The 14,161-nt window shown below is 41.3% G+C and overlaps 1 protein-coding gene across 1 annotated transcript; it reads left to right on the forward strand.

The window, feature by feature from the left end:
* Nucleotides 1-4,964: 4,964 nt before the first annotated feature.
* si:ch211-163l21.10 (basal body-orientation factor 1) lies at nucleotides 4,965-14,104 on the forward strand. The gene is made up of 11 exons (XM_050061422.1): nucleotides 4,965-5,101; nucleotides 5,182-5,434; nucleotides 5,517-5,582; nucleotides 8,169-8,312; nucleotides 8,393-8,473; nucleotides 8,654-8,724; nucleotides 10,527-10,671; nucleotides 11,232-11,725; nucleotides 12,344-12,448; nucleotides 13,229-13,300; nucleotides 13,491-14,104. Exons 1-11 carry the CDS (start codon nucleotides 5,058-5,060, stop codon nucleotides 13,588-13,590), a joined length of 1,575 nt encoding a protein of 524 aa, XP_049917379.1. The 5' UTR covers nucleotides 4,965-5,057; the 3' UTR covers nucleotides 13,591-14,104.
* Nucleotides 14,105-14,161: the final 57 nt, after the last annotated feature.

A 14,161-nucleotide genomic window follows, 5' to 3' on the forward strand; every position in this document is an offset into this window, starting at 1 on the left:
CGGCTTCTCAGTCAGATATACCCTCGCTTCTCCATGGTGCCAGCCTCTCGCCCAAATGTGGTCACTTCTGGCTCCAAAAAAACAAAATGGCAATGGCCATAGTGCCAAACTTGAGTCTAATGCGCGATGTCACCGTAGCTACATCCATTATTTTTACAGTCTATGCTGAAAAATGAAGCCAACACAGAAGTGCCAAAAACTGCAGTTCCTTGAATGGCCACTTGAGGCTGGCTCCAGAAGTGAGTCAATCCCCATAGATACTCATGTTAAATCGTCCAAATTTACAGCAGATTTAAACATGTTTACAGTCTGGTACAAAAAACAGTTTTAGTCTCTATTGCTAATTTCAACATTCATGACAACTGTATGGGGGTGAATTTTTATATAGCTTGCCGGTTTATGTTTTATAAAGGCTTACAGTTATGTGTAATTAAGGGTGAGTTGCTTTGAGTGAGGGTGTCTGACGATAGTGTGCTCGGCTTCTCATTTAGATCCGCCCCTTGCTTCTCCACAGTGCCAGCGTCTCACCCAAATATGATCATATTTCACTCCAAATAACCAAGATGGCAACAGCCAAAATGCCGAACTCGAGGCTTCAAAAAGGAGGGCCAGAAAACAAAGGGTGATGTTACAGTAGCTTGGTCCATTATTTTTACAGTCCAAGGTTTGACTGAAATTCACAGAGTGACTGACATGACTGAAAGCTGCTTTAAAGGCTCCTCTGCTCTGATTGGTTGTTTTTGTTGCGCCACGGTCAATTTTAGTGAACGCCGTTAGAGGCAGGAGGCAGGGAAGGAGGGACATGACTTTTTTTAACTGAATCTGTCCCATGCACCTCCTTCGGAATAAAGTCACAGTTTCAGCAAATATGACCCAGTTATTTTCATAAAAGTGACCAACTGCATCTTTAAGTCTAAAAATTGCATACGATAAACTAAACAAATCTAATGGAAAGCCCATATGTTGCCAGATCATGTAAGTATGTCATCCAAATGTGCACTGCTACTGTATAATCTGTATGTAAAGTGCCCCTCTGCAGCATGACACAGCACATCGAAAACAATGTTTTAGAAGACATTTTGGTATTTTGTTTCAAGTTAACTGAAACCATAAAGCATGAGAAGAGACCCCAGCTTTGTAATCTACACAGTGCAATATATCATTAATATGCTGCAATGTTACCCTCAGGAATGCCATGTTTGTGGGTGTCCTACCCTAAGAAGTCCATTGAAGAGACCCAAACCTTGTCATTACAATTCCAATGATAATGACAGCTTTGAAAAGCTCAGGGTTATTTCAGTTTTCTCTCCTCACTGTCATAGTAATTACCTTTAAATTTAGTCTTCAAACTCTGTTGATGATGCCAGAGCAACGGGCGACCCTATATGGTTCAGTTTACAGAAGCTACACCCAACACTTTTGTGATATTGACTTTTTTGTTTGATGAACAATCTACACTGGACACTCTCCGGCTCCTGCAGAAAGCTGAACAAGATAATGGAGAGATTTTAGTGGTTTTCAGCTTTAATTATGACCTGCGTTGACTTTACATTGTTTCGTTTGGATATGCGTCTTCGAAGATTAAAGCCAGCTGCATTTACGTTTATCTCTGTGGTTTTCCCATAACTCCAGCAAAAAGCAACTGTGGGGATGGCAGTGGATAACGCATAGTTCTTTTCAGGACAACCTGGACAATACTGCTGACAGGAGCCAAATGTATTTCATGTCATCGTGTGGGAGGAGATCATGTGCAAACAGATCCTGTTTGATAGAGCCCAGAGTGAGAGGACTGTAATTACAAGAGAAGTGACAAACAGTGTGTCAGTCCAGAGGCGGCTGAGCAGAACAGACATCTGTATCTCACAGTTTCCCACAGTGATTGGCTGACTGATTGATTAAAACCTTTATGTGTGCATCAGAAACTCACTGGTTTTGAAGGAGGAGAGATATAAAACGCAAAATTGCAACCAAAGTTTTAAAAAGCAATAGCTAATAAGAAATAAATATTAATAAGAAGAAGGGTGGCAAAAAGTCACACTGGGCTGGTATTTTTTGAAGGACTGAGAAACTTGAAAAAATTGTGCCAAGAGTAACAGTATTGTGGGGGTTATTTGTAGTTATTCAGATCATTATTTAATCAGTTGACTGACAGAAAATTAATTGGTTAATTATTGAAAGATGACAAATCTCAAACATTTGCTAATTCCATTTCTCAATCTTAAGGATTTGCTGTTTGTCCATGGTTCATATCAGTGTAATTGACAAAGAAATATAATATCATTAGGTTTAGGACTTGGACATCACCTTGTTATATCTATATGAATTTTTGTGTAAAACTTGCTTTGAAAAAGACCAAATGCGGTCAAATCATTGGTGAAACAATAAAATCTTCATCACCTTAGTTATTGTGCCTCAAAATATTTTACTTGTTTATTACAAACCTGTCCACACACTGCTGTATTTTACATACAATTACATGCAATTATCTGCAATACTCATCTGTGCACGTCAAGTTAAGCCCCTTGCTATAATACAAGAATACACAGCATATAATTAACTTGTTATCAGGCATAATAATGACAGTATGATCATAGTTTTGTGTGTCCCTAATGTTGCTTGTTTTGTTTTATGTTTCATGTTTCATGTGATGCTGCAATTTTCCTAATAAAGTAGAGGAGCCCGAGGTTGGTTGGCACACTATTTACTCTCTGCTGTAATTCTCTGGCGTAATTTATGTTCTAACCAGCAGCAAATGAAAGGTTAAGGCCTCCGCTATAACTATACATGCTTTAATGTGCACAAATGATTTCTAAAATTAGATGATTTGTGACTAAAGTCATGTTGTGTATTTGTTTCAACCAGTCCCATCAGTGGCTTGGTTGGCACACATTATGGGGTTGGCTGGCACAATGTTAAATTTAATTGAATAGCTGCACATTTCTAAAACCAAACAACAGTTTTAAGCAATTTATCAGTAGAAATGTCTAATTACTTTTGCCACTGACTATTCAACCATCCATCCATTTTCGATGACATTTTTGGTCTCAGCTGTCATTGTACAAGAGCCAGTAACCATTCAAAATAATAATAAATTAACAATTAAAACATTGGTTTTAATCTTTCAAAATAGTTTTAATCTCTCAAAATACAACTGGCATATGAGCTAACCCCGCCAAAATCAGTGTGCCAACCAACCCCCACTCACTGGCTTAATAAATTGATTATGAGACTGAACTTTTATGAGAAAGCAGTGAAGGCTCTCTGAGGCCCCTCACACCCCTTTCAAAGAGGCTAGATGCTTTAATCCGCCCCTGTACAAGGATTCGTCTTTAAACTCAGCTAGAGCCAAGTGGGTGACTGGTTGTGCAGCTGGAGTACACTGTCATGTCTTTCCCCAAGCAGTTGCTTAGATTGAGGCCAGTCAGACAGCCAGGAATCGAGCATGGAGCATATATGCATTGCATAACATAAATTAATCAGTATCATAAATTGGCATCAGAGCTGCAATGTTGTATAGTGTTACAGCCTGTTTTATTCTATGTTAGGTTACTAGCAGGTTAAGATCCCAATATTAATCCTATGTGCTTCATGCCTGGGTACAGTTGCATCTCAGCCTCTACAGGACAGAGGGACAGAGCAATGATCTGTATGGAGACAGGAAAACGAGTGTGCATATAAAGTTAAAAAATGTCAGTAAACATCAGGTTGTGTGTTTGTTTGTTTTTTAATCTGGTGGAAGGATTTTCAGTCAAAGTTGAAATCACAAAGATATGATGAGTGTGATTTGCCGTGCATGCCTCATTGACTCCAACAGAACTGACACCAAAGTCTGGCTCCGCAAATGCCATCACTGTTGCCATATAGTTTCCTTGCACAGATAGAGGAAATTAATCTGAAGTCGGCTGTCTCGGTTTATCGGTGGTATCATTACTCTAGCATGTTCCAAATTGGAAGAATGAGGCCCACGATCACACAGAAAGCATTTTAGCAGCTGGAGGTGGCTTTTTTGTCATTGTTTTTGATGAGAATTAAGCTTTATGCTCACAGTTTTTGCGTTGTGACTTGCATTGTGTTTCTGCACTCTAGGTGCCCAGCGTTTTTACCAGAGCACTCTGAACTCCTAAAGTTGAAAAAACTTCAGCTCAGGGTGGAAAAGCCCCGACATCATCTCTTTGTTCGGATGATTTGAGAGACGACAGTTTGAGTTTTAAGTTTAAAGTTGGCAAACAATGGAGGAGAAACTGGTGGTAGTAGCTGCTGGATACCCAAAACTACATGGCCCGACGATAGACAGCAGGTTGTCAAACTGCCCCCAAGTCATCCTAAAATATGCCTGGAGACAGCCATCATCAAGGCGAAGCTCCTGGACCAACTGGTGGTACTCCCCATGCTCCACCCTCTTTATTAAGGTCCCATATACACACAGATTTACATTTCCCTGTGCCCAACAAACTATTTGCTGATAGCCTCTCACCCTCACAGCTAGAGCAAGTACCATCTCAGCCTGTCCATTTTAGTAACTAGCTACTAATTACTGTGGAGAAAAAAAAACAGTAGATTGATTACATGGGAAGGTTAGTGTAAGGATGTGATGGAGTGGTTGCCTGACAACAATAAAAAGGCACAGCAAGTGTGTTTTTAGTAGTGGCATTCAAATTAAAAATAAAGGCAGTGCAGTGCCCCTGTTTGACCGGGGCCTTAGAGCTGTTGCAACTGTCCCTGGTCTCCCCTACTTTTTAAATGTATTTCAGATGATGATCAAACGCCACACCAGGATTTACACACAATAAATGCTTTGCAAACAAGCTTGAGGTTAAAACTGTGTGTATTAAATATACAGTAGCAGGCTTGTAGCTAGGCCTATATGTTACCAGAGGTCCTGTAGCAAAGAAATTTGACCTTTCCTCCGATACAGCGTCTCCATGGCAACACCACTACACAAACATTCATTCACACAGGAGCTGGACACCTCTCCTGTTAGCCACACTGGTGAAATCCCAGCCACATCTACCTGTGCTAGTTTTCTATAGTGTTTTAGTATTTTAACAGTAGCAGTGATGCCGAAGAAGAAGGTCACCAAAGTAAAGAGGGCGAAAGCAGGGTAAGATGCACCTGCATTTGTACACTTTTTATTGCGTTGACGCACAAACCTGCAGCTCAAACTACTTTCTTTTGTCACAGGGTAGGCAAGAAAGACGGCAAACAGGACTCAAAGGCGGACAAAGAGTCTGATATCGAGAAAGCCAAAGCCAACGCTGCCCTGTGGGAGCTGAGGTTAAAGGCCTCTGAACAGTCGCTCAGCGAGTACCGCGAGGCTTCCCGCAAGTTGGCACGCGCTAACCAAGAGCTCACCGACCACCTGTACCGCGCGGAGAAGGACTCCATCGATATAACTGGTTTCCTGAAGAGAGAAAATGCAGCTAAAGAGGAGAAGGTCGTGCAGACACTTTAGTTTTACATGTGTAAATGAACACAATGTAAAATGAATAATTAACTCAACAAAGGTATTTTAACAGATCAATATGCTGCAGAGGAGCCTCAAAAGTCAGGACGCACGTGCACGTGAGGAGCAAAAGAAGCTGGTGAGTTAATTTCAAAACACAGCAACAAGAAAATAAATGCAACTTGAGCTTTTTTGGCTCACAAAACATGCTCAGTGTTCATAGTAGAGTTACTGTGATTTACTGATGTACAACTTAAACCCGTAGCATCTAAAAAATGTGCTGCACTGCGTCTTAACAGCTGTCCTGTGTGTAATTATGTTGACGTTTATTATGTAAGAAAACAACAACCAAACAAAGCGGCCATAAAACAAAAAAACAAACCCTCACATTCCGAGTTACATGGTCTAATGCTATTTTAATCTGTGTTAGTGGCCACAGAAAAATTAAAAGTGCTTGCTTGGGAAAAGGCAGTCACACTGCTGGTCTTGATGTGTTAACCGTACCTCACATGTCACACAGATCCTTACTCTAAAATGCCAGTTTAAGTTACATAACACACACCAAACAAGCCCATTTGGCTCCTTTTATCCTCACTGACCTCTGCTGCTTGTAGTTAAGATCAAGCGATCAAACTGACATGACAAAATTCGAGTGGCTTTACTAGACAAAAAAAGGTACAAAAAAGCTTTTGCCAGCAGCTGTTTTCCATCTCCCAGCTCTTACTTCATGCTGGTAAAATGGAGTCCAAAAAGCTTCTGGGGAGGGAAGAAAGAGGCCTGGTCTGGACCAACTTGAAACATCCCTATTTTAGACGTAGAACTGTCATATATGTCCAGTTAGGGGAAAAGGATACTATCATGTGGTCGACTCTAAACACATACTATTTATGACCCATTTCTGATTATGAGATGACAAAATGGCTCATCTAGAAAATTGCCTTAGCTAGGGCTACAACTGACAATTATTTTCACTGTCAATAAATTGTTTGGACTACAAAAATGTCAGAAAATAGGGGAAAATGTCGATCAGTGTTTCTCAAAGCCCGAGATGATGTCCTCAAATGTCTTATGTTGTCCATAACCCACAGATATTCAGTTTACTGTCATAGAGGAGTAAAGAACTAGAGAATATTCACATTTAAGAAGCTGCAACTGAAGAATTTGGACTTTTTTCCCCTTAAAAATGACTCAAACCCAAATGAGACAATTAATTTAATAGTTGAAAACTAATTGATTAATCAATTCATCATTGCTGCTACCAGTCCGGCCCTGCCTGCCGCCTGGCACACAATGCACATGACCTCGATGCCAGTCCCTGCAGGTGGTGGGCCCACAGGGTGGTGGCTCCATGTTACTGCGCCCAACCAGGCCCCAGGATCACAGGGACATGCAAACCCCTCCACCCCGTTAAGGTGACGATTCTGGTACGAGGCCCCTCGGCAGACCCAGAACATGCTGGAGGGATTACATATCTCATCTGGCAGTTTTAAGATGAGCACCCAAAATAAGTGTCACCAATTCAGTCTCTGACCAAATACTCCTGAGCTATGGCATGGATTAACAGACAGAGAAGTGTGTTTGCAAAATGATGTCACAGTGAAGTTGACCTTTGACCTTTTGGATATAAAATGTCACCTCATCATTTTATCTTATTAGACATTTGTGTGAACATTTGTCATAACTAGTGTATGAATTCTTAAGCTGTGGCCACAAGCATGTTTTGCAAGGTCACACTGACCTTTGACCACCAAAATCGGATCAGTTCATCCTTGAGTCCAAGTGGACGTTTGTGCCAAATTTGAGGAAATTCCCTCAAAGTGCTTCTGAGAATGGGACAACCCAAAAACATAACGCCTCAGGCCAGGGCTGTCACTGGGGCAGACACTTAAAAATGGACTCAGCCACAAAAATTTTTGTTCTTGAAACGTAACGCCGCCACATCAAACCTCCTCACAGGTTATCTGTATGCTGACTACAAAGCCTAATTCTACGCATGATCCTTGATGATGAAGATACAGAAAAATAGAAATGCATTGAAAAAGAGCATATTGTCAATATTTTTGAGACCACCCAAAAGTTCACAAATCATGTTTTTGTGGGTGGCTTCAGTCCACCTGCGACCCTGTCTAGGATAAGTTGTTACATATAATGAATAGATGGATGTCTTGTCTTATTAAGAGGAGCCAAGCTCCCTCTGGCTTCCCTGAAATTCACACTGTGGGATATTTTCTGGGAAGTGGATCATTTCACACTGGGTGAAAATTGCATATGATGCAAACCAACTTGTATAAAGACTGGTGCCCTGATTTGATGGAGATGAACATATACAGAGTTATGTGAAGAATAACGATTAGGCCTAAAGTTGTAATCAGATGCTCGATAACCTCTCATTTAGTCGTCATGTACATGTTTGTGGGTGCGTGTTTTGCTAGTCTCTCATGACTTTGGTCATTTTGTCACATTTTTGCTCAGACTGGCTTTTCCACAGTAGCATCTTGAGGTATTTAGCCTGACTGATCTGTGCTGAAGTTGGTTTGCAACAGAGTATGGCCTGTGTGAACTTTGGTATGAAAATCTTTTTCCCTGACTGATACAAGCTGCACTTATGGGAACTTTGCAGAATCTGTAGTATATAGCTGAACAGTGCATTTTTACAGTTAAGGCATGCATTTATTATGCAGCATGTGTTCTTATTCTGTGTATCTACTATGGTTTGTTTCAACAGGTTGATGATTACACAATTCAAATCAATGAGATGAAGGAACTGTTCAGAAAGAAATCCAGAGATTTTAACATGATCCAGGATGGGATGAGGGAAATCGAGGCGTTTCAGAAGACGAAAGCCCAGATGGAACAAGAACTCAGTGATGTAAGGGGGAGACACACAGTATTGTTTCCTATTGTCAGGATGTTAATGCGACCAGTGACCATGACCTTTTTATTTTGTAGATTAGAGAAAACATGGATGTTGCCGACAAGGAGCACAGGGAAAACCTAAACAAATTGGAGTACAGATTCTTCAAAGAAAAGGTATGGTCGAGTCAAATGATCCTACTTAAATCAGTTTGGAAGATACTGACTAATAATGAGGGGAAATCACAGTAAAATAGATTTAATTTAAAAGTCAAACAGATAGTTGTGAAGACGAGACCCCCTGTTCAATATTGTCCTAGGTGGAACGTCAAGTGAGTTTTGCAAATTTCCCCACAGGATCGCCTGGAGAAGGAAGCCGAGCAAACGATAACCGTGGTGGTGGAGAGGGCCCACAATGAGGCCATTGTGTGAGTGTGTTTCCGCAGTCCCTTTACATTCTAATTTTATTCTAACACTGCTCTTTGATGTCCTCAGAACGCAAAGAAAAAATAATTTACTCACACAAGAGTTTATGTATATAAATATATATATAACTAGAACTAATGTTATTTTCTCGACCACACTGGCTGGTCATGTTCAGATAGTGTACATCACTGAAGCCAATGATCACATCCTCAGCCGCCCCAGGACGAGTAGTGTGTAACGCGTGTGGGGAAGCCTATAGTTTATTACTTTTGAGGCCATAAGATGTATATTTCCCCTCCGCTGTGTTTAGTTATTTTTTTACAGCTCATAAAACATCAGCATTGATACTGGTGTGGTCCTGCCGGTTTGGTCCTAGTCTTAGTAATTGATTTAATTTTGAACACACTCAGCATGTCTTTAAAAGTCAAGTACAGTGACCCAGTAATTTTATGTGTGGGAACCAAGAAACTGAGAGCAAAAAAGTGCGATATGCTCTACATCATCAGAAGTCACAGTACCACCATAACTGATTAACAAGTCTTCAAATATATAAGAAAGCATTTGTTTGATTCAACTCAGACTTACACTCCATGCTGGTTAAAATAAGTATTAAAGGAAATCTTCACCCCCCAAATGACCATTTGTGTATCAACCCTGTGTTACTTTGAATTCATGAAGAAAACAGACGAAGAACGAAGAATCCAAAAACAGAGAAAATTCTTTATGAATTGAAGTCTCAAAACATCTGTTGACACTCTGTCTTACATCTTATATATAAATATATATAATCCATGTCTCCAGTTGTGTGATCAGTACTTGTCGAACACATGCATTTTTGCTCAAACATAATGATTTAAAACACTTAAGCATAAACATGACAGGCTCACTGCTAAGCCATGCATGAAACTGTTTATACAGAATTGTTTTAATTATTACAGTTTTAGCAAAAATGAATGTGTTCGGGAAGTACTGAGCATTCGACTGGATAAACCTGGATGATAATGCACAAGTTGTGTGAGAGGTTGTGAATGGAAGTTTTGATTTTGTTGGCAGGGTTGGTTACTGTTCATATTTGAAGTGATACTGTCACCTGGAATTCAGCACCGGTACCCAACAGTACTTTTGTTGGTACTTTACTTACTCTGTAATGACAAAAATTTGATTAATGTTGCAGCGGTGACGTAGTAGACTAAAATGTGACTCTGCTCTTTTCTAATTACATGTAGAGCTAATCCTCAGTCTGTCTGTCTACTTGTGTGTGCGTGTGTGTGTGTGTCTGCCCATCTAGCAGTGATACTAGGCTATTAACATAATAATTTAGAAAAGGAAATAGACCAGATGTTGAAACTATTGTGGCAGATCGACGCTGCAGCAATAGTTTTGACTTACTGGGAAGCCAATGGATGTTTCCCAGCTTTGGGGCACTTCACGGCACTTCCCCTGCTTGTTAAACCTGACGTTCTCACTCAGATGCGCCCTCAGTACCGGCATTTGGCACAGACAGATTTCATAAGAATCACTACTCCGTTGTACCGATGTATACCCTTAAAAGAACTGAGTTGGGTACCCAACCTCAGGTTAGATGCTATCCCCTACAACTTGTACAACTCACTGTGGAGGCATGCAAGTAAAACAAAGTTTTCTTCACATATTAAAGGTAACACTGGGTGAGTAATTTGAGGGGTGAATTATTCCTTTAAATGCATACAAAGATGTTTGGCATCAAATTGAGATTCATAGGGATGTGTTCATGAGCAGAGACAATCTTTTTAGAGGCCTTTTTGTTTGTCCTGTTAAATTTCAGGCAGTTGGATGATGCCTCACACTCTGTGTTCAAGGAGAACGTCCGTCTCAATGAAGCGCTGAAGTTTCACATTAAGGAGGCAGAGGACCTGCAGATATTGACAAATTCATTGGTCAAGGAAAATGCTTCCCTGGCACTGGACAAGGTATGTTTGAACCAAAGGACAGCAAACAGCAATGTTACTATTAGGCACCGGCAGTCCTTGGATAGAGACCATTCATCTTCATAAAGTCATTTTCAATCATTTCAGTTATGAACCACTTGTCAGACCTGTGCAGAATATATTTCAGGTGGTTTTTCCCTTGTGTTGTTTACTTGTGCTGACCCTGTTTATTTTGCTTGCGGTCCGACTCCTACCCCTCTCCCCCCATCTCCTGACTACTACCTAGCCTCTCAGTGGTCAGTGGTTGCGGTGAGTTTCCACTGGTGTATGGGTTCAAATTCAGTGGCTTCTCCTTCACAGGTTTCTGGCACTGGTTCTGTAAGACAAATAAATATTGGGCACATTAATCTTACCTCTGATGATGACAGTAAATGAAGGGGGTAAATCCACCGTGTTGAAGCTTTGGTCACTCACTCAGCAGCACTGGCTAGCACACAAACCATTATCTGTTCCACCTCTACAGTACGAAAATGAAAGCATTTTTCTAAAGTTAGCTCAGTGTCATTTATTTTACTACTTTTCTCTTCTATTTGCTCACTCAGAACACGTTTGAGTTGACAGTGAAGAAAAATGCAGCTCAGATGGAGGCCCAAAATAAGGAGCTATCTAAACTGCGGGCCAAGGTAGCTTCCCTGGAGCAGGCCCTGGAGCTAAAAGCTGGGGGGCTTGACCGAGAGGAGAAGAAGGAGAAGGAGAAGACACTGGTCAGCATCCAGGCCAGCCAGGTAGAGCTGGAGAAGCTGCAGAAAGTGCTGTCCATGCGGGAGAGGGAATTGGGGCACATAAAGCGACTAGCGAAAACCATCGTAGAGCAGCGCACGGAGCTGGAGCAATTCTTCCATGAGGCACTGGCTCAGGTGAAGCAGGAGATCATGGCCAGCAGGCTGCAATACAAAAAGGAGGCAGTGCAGGCTTATCGCTGGAGGCTGAAGGAAGCCACAGCAGGAAAACTCAAATTCCCACCCATCCGCACATTTCATAAAAGCCCCCACAGTACCAACTCTGTCTACTCAGACATGGAGGCGGCTGCAAGGTGGTAGGTCCACTTCCCATCATTTCCATGACTTATACAGCTGTGTGTGTCTTTGTGATATTTTTAATACATGTTTTTCAGCACCAAGACACCTGCAGCTAATTCAGTGGGCATCTCACCTTAAAGGAATACTTCACCCACAAAAAGACCATTTGTGTATCAGTCACTCAACGTGTTGGATTGAATTCATGAAGAAAACATTGCTTTTCTCGCATGCCTCCATGGTGATAAGGGCATACATTCTTCATGAATTGAAGTAAATGGAGGGCAGCCTTTACCAACAGTAAAACTACATAAAAAAACAACCCTATACAAACTCTTACACAACTTGTGTAGTATAATCCAAGTCTCATTTATCCAGCCGTATGCTCAGTAATTCCCAAACACCTGTATTTTCACTAAAACCATACAATTTAAAACAACGGTACCAAACGTTTAATGCACGGCCTGGCATGTGCACCCATTTGAACTCTGCTCAAGCAGAGCGCATATGATCATTTTCTGGGTGAAGTATTCTTTTAACACTCTTTATGGTTCAATTTAATACAGTCAATATATGTAAAAGAATGTGTACAATTCCAGGGAGTAACATACATTTTAATTTCCTCCACCTGTTTTAAGGACTCATCAACCAGACAGCAAAGTTGAAATCTCAGATCTCACTTGGGAGCAGAAAGAACAAGTGCTCAGGCTACTCTTTGCTAAAATGAATGGACGCAGGGAAAGGTAATAAAACCTCTGAATAACTGTGTAATGTTTGTCTCAGCAAGACTTGCTCGTTACACGTTTACCACTCAGCAACTTCATCCTAAGTAATACTCTGCAATCCATTTGTGATGCCTGAAAATGGACTGAAACTTGTGGATCAATTACGTCCCGAAGAACAAAGTGCAGTGACACCAAGCAGTAATTCAGGCTGAACTTCTGGTGACTCCTCCCTCTTTTTAATGTTTTAAACAGCCATTTTCTGAGCAGAAGAGGATACCATAAAACATCAGTTAGGCTTCAACCAATTTTCTTTTCCATCCAGCTGCTTAAAAAGAATGAAGAAAGAGTCTGGGCACAATAGTAAAAATAGGCCCAGCCGCAGAGTCGTGTGCTTGGAAACAAACATCTGGTCACGTCGATTTGCTCTCAGCCTATTGGCCCCTCTTCACGTGCACCAGCAGTTTATTTTGTTTCTTTGAACGCTTGTGGTCAGGGAGCAGCTGGTAACATGATTTTCAAAAAAGCAGTGTGCAGGGGATCTGAATGTATGGGGGTATGGCAGGCAAGAGGAGATATATATTCATGTTAACAGTGGTCTGGCACCTAGTCCGGCAGAATAACACAGAACATTTGGCGACTCAGTTAGCAGCATCCAAGTCCATGTGCATCGTGTTGACCCAGAATAACCCCCTTTCCAAGACAGGCAGCAGGCCTGAGTGAATAGACACCAGTGTGCTAAAACATGGCTTTTCACTGTGAGGTTCTGTATGTAACTGCAACTCTGTATTTTCCTGATAGGAAAGCCAGCCAACATCTGGCTTTGTCCACCTCCTCTGAGAAGAAGAGCCTTATTGACAGCGAAGCTGCCGGGTAAGACACTAAAGGAATGTACGAGATTAAAAGTTGTACCTCATCCTTGCAATTATGAAGCCTGCGCAGATTTATTGGTCCCACATTCCATGTTTAGCTGGAAAACCTTTGGCTGTGAGAACACGAGTGCCTATGTGTGATTTATCAGACAGTTGCATTTTAGCATTGCATAATGATGACTGTCTTCCAGAATTAGAGAGGAGCTCTCCCCGGCGACCTTCATCACCCAGGCGCCTGAGTCCATTCTGCCCTCGAACCCAAACAGCCGGCCGGATATACACACCACATGACCTCTGTGCGGCCTCTGCATTGCACATCACACTCTGGATTGTTTGCCCCTGCTTTGTGCGCTTCCCGCAGGGTGTCAATCATGTGCATAGTAGAATGCGAGATGTTTGTTTGTGTTCATAAATATCTTACCATGGATGTATACATGGCTTGTGAATACTCTGTCATACACGAAACTTGTTTGAATTTGGTCATAACCCACTTAAAGGAGCTGTTCCCTCAAAACAAAACACAAAGTGCCGATACTAAAACATAATATACAAGATCTCTAGGCAACAGAGGTGTGGACTCGAGTCACACAACTTGGGAGTCAAAATTAACTGGAATTGGACATCAATGACTCGTGACTTCACTGGGACTTGAGCCGTTTGACTTAAAAATGCTGATACGTTCCACCAATCCAAAACATTAAAAAGTATATTAGGGTCAGTGATAAAATGGCCTTACGTCAGATGAGGAGCTCATTATGAATCGTTCACAACTAGAAACTCAAAATTTAGGACTTGGGACTTGCCTGTCTTGACTTGGGACCCAAGTGCAAAGATTTCTTGTGACTTGCAAAACAATGACTTG

The sequence above is a fragment of the Epinephelus moara genome, chromosome 14, assembly GCF_006386435.1.
Source record: "Epinephelus moara isolate mb chromosome 14, YSFRI_EMoa_1.0, whole genome shotgun sequence".
NCBI lineage: Eukaryota > Metazoa > Chordata > Actinopteri > Perciformes > Serranidae > Epinephelus > Epinephelus moara.